Source organism: Struthio camelus, chromosome 18 (genome assembly GCF_040807025.1).
Source record: "Struthio camelus isolate bStrCam1 chromosome 18, bStrCam1.hap1, whole genome shotgun sequence".
Classification (NCBI taxonomy): Eukaryota; Metazoa; Chordata; class Aves; order Struthioniformes; family Struthionidae; genus Struthio; species Struthio camelus.
In genome coordinates this window covers 3,021,054-3,029,932 of record NC_090959.1, presented here as the reverse complement: position 1 = coordinate 3,029,932, position 8,879 = coordinate 3,021,054, and the positions used below count along the sequence as shown (strand labels likewise).

Sequence of the window (8,879 nt, the reverse complement as noted above, 5' to 3'; positions counted from 1 at the left end):
GCTGTACAACGATCTCAATGCAATGCAGTTTCCTGGATGGTGAGCTTATGTAACTGGGAACCGGCAAAATTAGCCTCTTGTAATGGTCAGGGAACTGCTAGCAAGTGCAATGCTGGAGGTCAATCCAAAGAATCTGGAAGTTCTGACATATCATCTCTCATCAGAGCAAGTGGCTTGCTATCACCATAATAGAGAATATGAGAGCAATCCTTCTAAACCTTTCCCTCCTCTCTTGTCACTTTTCTACAAAGGAGGAAAAAAAAATCCTCTGATTATGAGCTTTCCTCCAAAGAAGCATTGAACCAATGGTAAACATCATGTCAGAGGATCCATCTTCCCAGAAGAACTCAAGTAAGGAGCAATGTCTGTGCCGTTTGCATTAAAGTCTGTTCTTCACCTTCTATTTTGAACTTTGACAGTAGTATCACTGAAGCACAACATCTTCCTGCATAAGGAGCCATGCAGTAACTCATTGGAAAATTTTGGCCTCATTAAAACCTGCTAGTGAATGGGTTTTGCCTGCTGACCTTGTCCAGCTCACTGGAAAGGTAAAGCTTGGGCAAAGAGCAGTACCTCATATGGTCGTGGTAACAGCATGATCTTTCCCTAGGATCAGCTCTGCTGAGAGTTGCTCCCACCTTCTGCCTCTCAATGCTCCTCACACTCCTCATGCTCCTCAGCTCTAAATGCCACATAGGTAGCAGTAGCAGTATATAAAGTTCAGAGCCCAGGCTGAGTCTTATGGTGTTGAGTAGAGGAGTCAGGCAAGTAGGTCCCCCTCTTGTCAGAGATTCCAGTAAGGTTTTGGGTGATCGGACTCATAATGGTTTGTCCCCTTGCATGGGGACAGAAGAGTCTTTGACATTTTGAGCTTCTAAGGCAGCCCTCTCTGCCTGAAGTGAGTTCCCAGTTAGTTTGTTTGTCCTCCTCACAGGATAGTAGTGATGTGGCAAAGGGGCTGGGTCCTCTGCAGTCTGCCTTTTCCATAGAAAAACTAAAATGACTAGCCTTAAAAAATCTAAAGGATGGCAAAATATGCTTTGTAACAGGGAGTGTGGTTTGCTATAAAGGTAGAAAGAAAACTCTGTGAGGGCTTGAATGTAGCTCCTTGATGCATGAGAGGAGAGACAGATGTTCTCTGCCTCCCATATCATGTACAACGCACTGTTGACCTATGGAAGGTCAGCTCTTACCCTTTTGATCTCTGTGTGTTGGAGCTTCAAGACCAAAGAAAACAGGGAAAAAAAATGAAAAAAATCATGCCTAAGGCTGAAATCCTTCTGCAGGAGATAGATGCCTGCCTGAAGAACTTTTTCATGATCCTCAGGGAACTTGGCCAGACTAATCACTCTGCCACAAAAGAGCACAGGCTGAGATGTTGGCCATATCTCCCTCTTGTCGTGGAAAGAGCAGGTGCCAAAATACAGCTGCAGTAAACTCAGTAGTCTGCCAGGAAATATCTCTTTTTCTTGAAGGGCAGAAAACTCTTTTCTTTAATACATGCCACAAAAGCAGTTACATGAAGTTCTCAAGAATGAAGATGCTTTGTTAAGTTTGTCTTAAGACTCCCAGGCTTTGTAAATGAGAATCTTTTTTTCCAAAACTGATGTTAAGCTTACTTAAACTCTCTCTAATATGTGTCTCTGATATGAGACACTCTCATATTAGAGACTCCCCTTGGTCGAGGAGGATCTTATTAGAGAGCATTTGTGCAATCTTAACATCCACAAATCCATGGACCCTGATGGGATGAACCCACAAGTGCTGAGGGAGCTGGCGGATGTTATCGCTAGGCCACTCTCCATCCTCTTGGAAAGGTCCTGGAGATCAGGAGAGGTGCCTCAGGACTAGGAAGAAAGCCAATGTCACTCAGTCTTCAAAAAGGGCAAGAAGGAGGAGCCAGGAAACTACAAGCCTATCAGCCTCACCTCCATCCCTGGAAAGCTGATGGAACAGCTCCTCCTGGAGGTCCTCACTAAGCATGTGGAGGACAAGAAGGTGATCAGGAGTAGTTAGCACAGATTCACCAAAGGAGAATCATGCTTGACCAATCTGATAGCCTTCTCTGATGGAATGACTGGCTGGGTAGATGAGGGGAGAGCAGTGGATGTTGTCTCCCTGGACTTCAGCAAGGCTTTGGACACTGTCTCCCATCACATCCTCCTAGGTAAACTCAGGAAGTGTGGGTTGGATGAGTGGACGGTGAGGTGGATTGAGAACTGGCTGGATGGCAGAGCTCAGAGGGTTGTGGTCGGTGGCATAGAGTCTAGTTGGAGGCCTGTAGCTAGTGGTGTCCCCCAGGGGTCAGTGCTGGGTCCCGTCTTGTTCAGCGTATTCCTCGATGACCTGGAGGAAGGGACAGAGTGCACCCTCAGCAAGTTAGCTGATGATACTAAACTGGGGGGAGAGGCTGACACACCAGAAGACTGTGCTGCCATTGAGAGGGAGCTGGACAGGCTGGAGAGGTGGGCGGAGAGGAACCTCCTGAAGTTCAACAAAGGCAAGTGCAGGGTCCTGCCCCTAGGCAGAAATAACCCCAGGCAGCAGTACAGGCTGGGGGCTGACCTGCTGGAAAGCAGCTCTGCACAGAAGGACCTGGGAGTGCTGGTAGACAGCAAGTTAAGCATGAGGCAGCAGTGTTCCCTCGTGGCCAGAAGGGCCAATGGTCTCCTGGGGTGCATTAGGCAGAGTGTTGCCAGCAGGTGGAGGGAGGTGATCCTGCCCCTCTCCTCAGCCCTGGTGAAGCCTCACCTGTCCACTTCTGGGCTCCCCAGAACAAGAGAGACATGGCACTCCTGGAGAGAGTCCAGCGGAGGGCTCCAAAGATGATGAGGGGACTGGAGCATGTCTCCTCTGCAGAAAGGCTGCGAGAGCTGGGCCTGTTCAGCCTGGAGAAGAGAAGACTGGGAGGCGATCTCATCAACGTGTACAAGTATCTGAAGGGGGGGTGTCAAGAGGACGGGGCTAGACTCTTCTCCGTGGTGCCCGGTGACAGGACAAGAGGCAATGGGCACAAACTGAACCACAGGAAGTTCCATCTAAACCTGAGAAAAAACTTCTTGACTGTGAGGGTGACAGAGCACTGGAACAGGTTGACCGGAGAGGTAGTGGAGTCTCCTTCGCTGGAGATACTCAAAACCTGTCTGGATGTGACCCTGGGAAATATGCTCTAGAGAACCCTGCTTGGAGCAGGGAGGTTGGAGTAGATGATCTCCAGAGGTCCCTTCCAACCTCGACCGTTCTGTGATTCTGTGATTCTATGTTGAGAAGGAATGGCAACAGACTCTGCCATGAATATTTGTCTGAAATATTCTCTCTTGCTTACTTTAAATTTGCACAGTGCTTTGCTTTAAGGTGCTGAGCAACAGACGATTGCTAGCCCTCCTCCTGCGTGCAGACACCTAACCTGCCTGGTTAGTTTCCCTTCTGATGTGTGCCCAGCCATCTCCCCCCTCCCCAGCATTGGATGTCCTTTGAATTGCATCTGCTTCTTTATGGAAATAGTAGCTGGCCAAATTAAGTCTTACAAACTCTAGAACAGCCTAGGCCCTGGAATGAGAATCTAGAATAAGCATTGCCTTGCTGCTCTTTTGCTTCATCCACAAACATGGGTTAGCTCTTGTGTGGACCTGTGGTGCTCTCGGCTGTGACCTTCCTCACAAGCAAAGGAAGGTGAAGTTGACCTGTGAGCAATGGCTCACTCTTACTTTCCAGTTGCATCTGACTGCAAGATGTCTCATGAAACCCAGCGACTTGCTGCTACCCCAGGGACTGCCCAGGAGAATCATGTAGCTGCAGTTTCCTCTGAGAGTAAGGAAGAGGAAGAACAGGTAACTACTGCATGGCAGGAGGTGGGGAGAGACCTGTGTTACTGCCTAAAAGCAATGGGAGCTCTTTCTTCAACTGAGTAGAACTTCTCCCTGTGAGCATTTCACTGGGTAGTCCAGTCCCCTTAGTGCTGGGAGTCCAAAGCCTGTTCTCGGACAGCTCACAGTATGCCTGACTGAGTCAGACCAGTAATCCCTTTAGATCAGTGTTGTCTGACAATCGCAACAAGAGATGTTATTTACGGGGAGTATTCCCATGCCTGGCCACCTCCCATGGTCCATTCTCTTCCATTCCCCAGCACCCGTGATCCCCATAGTAGGAACGTTAGGGAATTCATCCCCACTTATTCCCTCCATTTATAGATTTGTCATTCATGACCATCTAATCTTTGACCCTGCTGTCTCCCTGTCTACCTGTAATATGCACTGGCAATGAATTCCAGAAGTTCACCACCTGCTGTGTACATTTCTGCTGTCCTCTAACAGGTGTGACTGGTGGTGCATAACCTGTACACAGCCTTGGTCAGCTTTTCACTGGCTGCTGAAACAGCACCTGAAGCTCTCCTCCTGCCTTACTAGGAGTAGCCTTGAATGCTGGACTGCTGTGCTCTAGTGACAAGTCTATTGAAAGCTGCCTTCCACTTGTATGTGAATGGGTACAGCCCTAGCTCTGCGAGCTGCCCTGCTAGCTCTGAGGAGGATGGGTCGGTTCCTTGTATAGCTGGGAAGAACCCTGTGGTATAGCCACACTTCATAAGTGATACCACTGGAGGGAGTCTACCTGTGGTTCTGCTTCAGGTCACCTACCTCGTCATGATGGTAACTGGTCAGTAGCTGAGATTGATGAGGAACCAGTGAAACAGGTTTAATAATGAAGACATGTATTGCCTAGGAAAGAGAGGGTAACAAGCCTCAATGGATTGTGACTTCTTACGGAACATCTTATTCCTTATTAGAATACAGCTGGGCCAGGAGCCGAACTGCTGTTGCTCAAGTCATCTTATGATATGGTTTCTTCTGCCCTTGCCTCCTCTGAAGAGACTCACCCATCCGTCAATGTGCATGGTGCAGCAGAAGCAGAAGTGAAGACCTTGGCTAGGGCTGCCACTGCTGTGGCACAGCCAGTTCTGACTAGGCTTGAAACTGAGAGTGAGTATGCTGCGGTCTCAGAAACTTCTCTTGGGTGAGGAAGTAAGGGAAGGCTTCGAATCTGATGATGACTGATGCAGTCACAAAATCAAGTAGCAGGTGTCTCCTCCCCTGCTAATGTGGGGGACATGCTGGTAGGAAAGTCTAAATCTAAGATCTGTTTACATGTTCACTTTCAACTGTGTTTGATTTTTGATTTGCCTCTAGTTGCAACAGTGAAGGAGTATATTTACCTGGGACAGGACAAATTGGAAGAGAAGCTGCCAAACCTGCAAGAACCAGATGACAAGGTAACAGTTTCTTGTGGATGAGAGGCCAAGTGAGCTTGCTTGTCTGGCTGGACCTGGCCGGTCCCCTTGTTCTGGGCTGAGAGAAAAGCAAGGCTCTGTTCTGTTCTCCCTCCAGGTATCTTGTGAGCCACTTATAATTGACTTCAGTATTGAACTTCTCTGAACCCTCACCCAGCAAATGGAATGCCCTGGTCCCGAAATTTCATGCAATAAAATTTAGACTTAAATCTGACATGTAGAAACAAACCAAACAAAACAAAAGAAGGATGGTGGGTGACTATGACCGCCAGAGAAAAGCCTTGTTACAGACTTGTTGAATCTACATACACTCAACTCCTACTGAAGAGGAAAGAATCAATATTGACTGAAGGCGTGTCTTGACTAAAAATGCTAATCCTTCAAGCTAGCACAGAACTTAAAATTCTCTCTAACAAGGAATATCCTCCCCTCCCCCCAGTGTCCATGAAATGTTCTGGAACACCCTCCCTCACAGAGGAGATGAGACCCAGACACCTGCCAGTTCCCTTGGGCTGGCTCAGAAGTCTGTTCCCCTTCCTTCCTACCCCAAGGCTCCTCTAGCAACCTAAACCAGCTCCTCTCTTCATTCCCAATTTCCTTTGGTCATTTTTGCCTGCGTGACTCTTTAGACTGTCTGATCAGGCTTGGCACATTTAGTCAATAGACTTAAGTGTTTGCAAATTGTGAAGTTAGATGGGAAACATACTGTAATCTGTACTCAGTAGCTGAAGTCTTTTAGAGACCCTCCTGGAACTGGACTCTCCTGCTGAAATGATTAAAAGACAAAGGAAACAAACAAACAGTTTCACTCCAAAAACAAATGGTGGTGCTTGAGCACTCTGTTTTGAGAGTTCAGTTTCAATCCTGCAGCTCTGCCCCAGCTGGGAAAAGTTTGAAGCTGCAAAGTCACTGGAGCTGTCACAGATGTTCCTACTCACCCTTCTGTCCCCTTCTCTCCCAGCTGATGGGTTGATACTCTGCTACATGCATGTTCTAAAGTCTGTCTTATGGGAAGATGTTAGAGCACAGCTGGCAACTCTTTGTATCCTTGCTGCTGAACTACCATCCCTTGATGAAATTGAATACTCTAACCTGAGGTGAATTCCTTAACATTTGTTGTCCCATGTTCTTCTCACTGAAGCTCTCAAAGGCAATTTTAACAAACTGTCGGATTATTTTTGTGGAAGGTCCCATGCGAGTCTTATTATGGCTTCCACATCTCACAAACTGGGTGAACTGCACCCACACTTGTAGTCTGACTTATTGCCCATCTGGGCTGGTCTAATAGCTCTGATATGGAAATAGTCTCATCATTAAACCTCAGAGTTGTACCAAATGCTGTTCTACAGAAGTGGGTATATTCAGTCTTTTGACCTCTCTCAGGTTCTCTCTGGCATCAAAGAGCTGGTGGCACCCAGCGTGACTGGTGCCGAAGATGCTGCAATCGGAGTGGCGGAGTTGGAGGCAGCCAGGGAGGTTGTTCAGAGAGTTCTGGAGTCTGCTAGGTCCATGGTGACCAACCAGGGCACAGCAGTGGATTGCAGGCCAGGCAAGGTCGCTAACAGAAGCGTGGAAGCTGTTCCAGGAAAATCGGATCACTATTTCCCCATCACAGATAAAGAACTAGGTCAGAAAACACTTACATGAGGCAGAGCTACAAAGAAGATCTTTCTAGGCTTCTCTGCAATGTAGAGAGGTAGCTTGGGGGGGAGGGAGGGAGAAGTACTCAGCCTCCCAGTTCCTCCTTTATTTGGGGGATACAGGCACATTTAAAAGCCGTGGTCACTCTGGCTCTAACCTGTGCAAGGCTTCATGACTGCTGACCATCTGTTATACACCCTCTAGGATGATTAACTTCTCATCCCTGTTTTTTCCAGCTGACCTTGTGGTCTCTGTGGAGGAGACTGAAGGGGCAGCTGTCCAGCAGCAGTTAGAGCATCAGGGTTATTTCATACAACTGGGCTCCTTGCCCACTCATCTGCATCAAAAAGCCTACCAATGCTTCTTAGCCAAAGCAAGGCGGATCAAGATGGTCATGCAGGAGACTTTCTCACAGTTGCAGGAGGTCATCGAGCTGGTAGGAACACTGTCCTGTCTTGAAGCATCTGTCTTGAAGCTGCTTGCTATAAAGCAGTCTTACCCTTTACTCCCTGTGAAGATCAGGAGGATCTCTGCGCCAGCTCATAAGCTGGCTGGGGTAGTCACAACGCAACTCTTGCTGCTATAGTAATTCACTCTTGTCTTCACTTTCCTGTCCTACTCCAGATTGATTGTGTCAAGCAGGGTATTGATCAGAAGCTTCTAAAGGGGCAGGAGAAGCTGCACCAGATGTGGCTGACCTGGAACAAGAAGCAGCCAAAAGAGAGTGAGGACACAACTTCCTTGGAGCTGAAGGTACTGGTGTGCTGAAGATGCTGGCTCACTGGAGGTGTTCCTGAGCGGGAGGGGGTGCAGTGGAAGCCACTTCTAAAGCTTCTTTTCCTCCTCTGCAGCGGCTGGAGGTCCAGATTCTGGCCATGTCTCATGACATAACCCAGCAACTGCAGCACACTCTCCAAACTCTGCTGACCAACATCCAAGGCTTCCCATCCAGCATCCAGGACAAGATGCAGCAGGTCCAGCAGGACTTACAAGAGGCCCACAACTTCTTCCAGGCTGCTGCTTCTTTCCAAGACCTGTCCAGGAACATCCTGACCCAGAAACACCATTTAATGAACACAGCCCAGGAGTGCATGGATGAACTGCTGGAGTATGTGGAACATAATATGCCTCTTGCCTGGTTGGTGGGACCTTTCACATCATCTTCTAGAGCCTCTGTAGGATCACAAGAAGGGACAAAAGAGAAGGAAGATGAGGGGAATAAGTCCTCTAATACCTAATCTTGTGAGAACCAACTTCTCTAGCTGATACTGGTATAAAAGTTTCCCCTGAACTCTGACTCCTGCTGTTGATAGTAAATCATCCCTCCCCTGCAGTGCTTAAAACAGAACAATGACTTCTAATCCAGGAGTGCTTAGGATTCAAAAACAGTTTTGTAACAATAGGCATTCTTGCATGGAAAAAATAAGCAAGCCTGGTGACCTCAAGCCACTTCTAAATTAATTAAGATCAAGTGTGTGTGATGCAGAAAGCTTTCTGAAATAAAACCATGTGTCATCACTTGAGTGATTCCTCTGCTTGGCTACACACCACGGCTTCGTTCACCCACATATTGGGATGTAACCTTTTCTCACTGCGTCCCACAGAAGCATGCAGTGCACTGTGAGGAGCAGTAATCACTGGGTGCTGCAACTTGTGTTCCCGTGAGAGCCCCTGGTCCAGTCATGCATTGCAACAGATGCTAAACTCTGCCCTCCCTGCCCAGTGAGGTTAACCTAGTTCAAAAGGTCTTTTCAGGTGAATCCCAGTGCTGTTTTCTCCTTATGTTGTCAGGGTTTGGTTCCTAGGAACATCCTGTAAGACCTATCTGCAGTCTACCTAAAATGGTTCACTAAGGTCTAGACCCCCGACTCCGCTTGGTTGTGTGCGTGTAAAACCCTGCGGGTTTCCCAGGCAAAAACAACATTAATGTTTCTGCTTCTACTGCCTATGCTGA

The 8,879-nt window shown here is 47.9% G+C and overlaps 1 protein-coding gene across 1 annotated transcript; it reads left to right on the top strand.

The window, feature by feature from the left end:
• Positions 1-305: 305 nt before the first annotated feature.
• Positions 306-8,163, top strand: LOC104147961 (perilipin-3-like). Its single transcript, XM_068912950.1, has 8 exons — positions 306-351; positions 3,715-3,830; positions 4,784-4,976; positions 5,184-5,266; positions 6,668-6,911; positions 7,162-7,361; positions 7,550-7,678; positions 7,777-8,163. Exons 1-8 carry the CDS (start codon positions 306-308, stop codon positions 8,161-8,163), a joined length of 1,398 nt encoding a protein of 465 aa, XP_068769051.1.
• Positions 8,164-8,879: the final 716 nt, after the last annotated feature.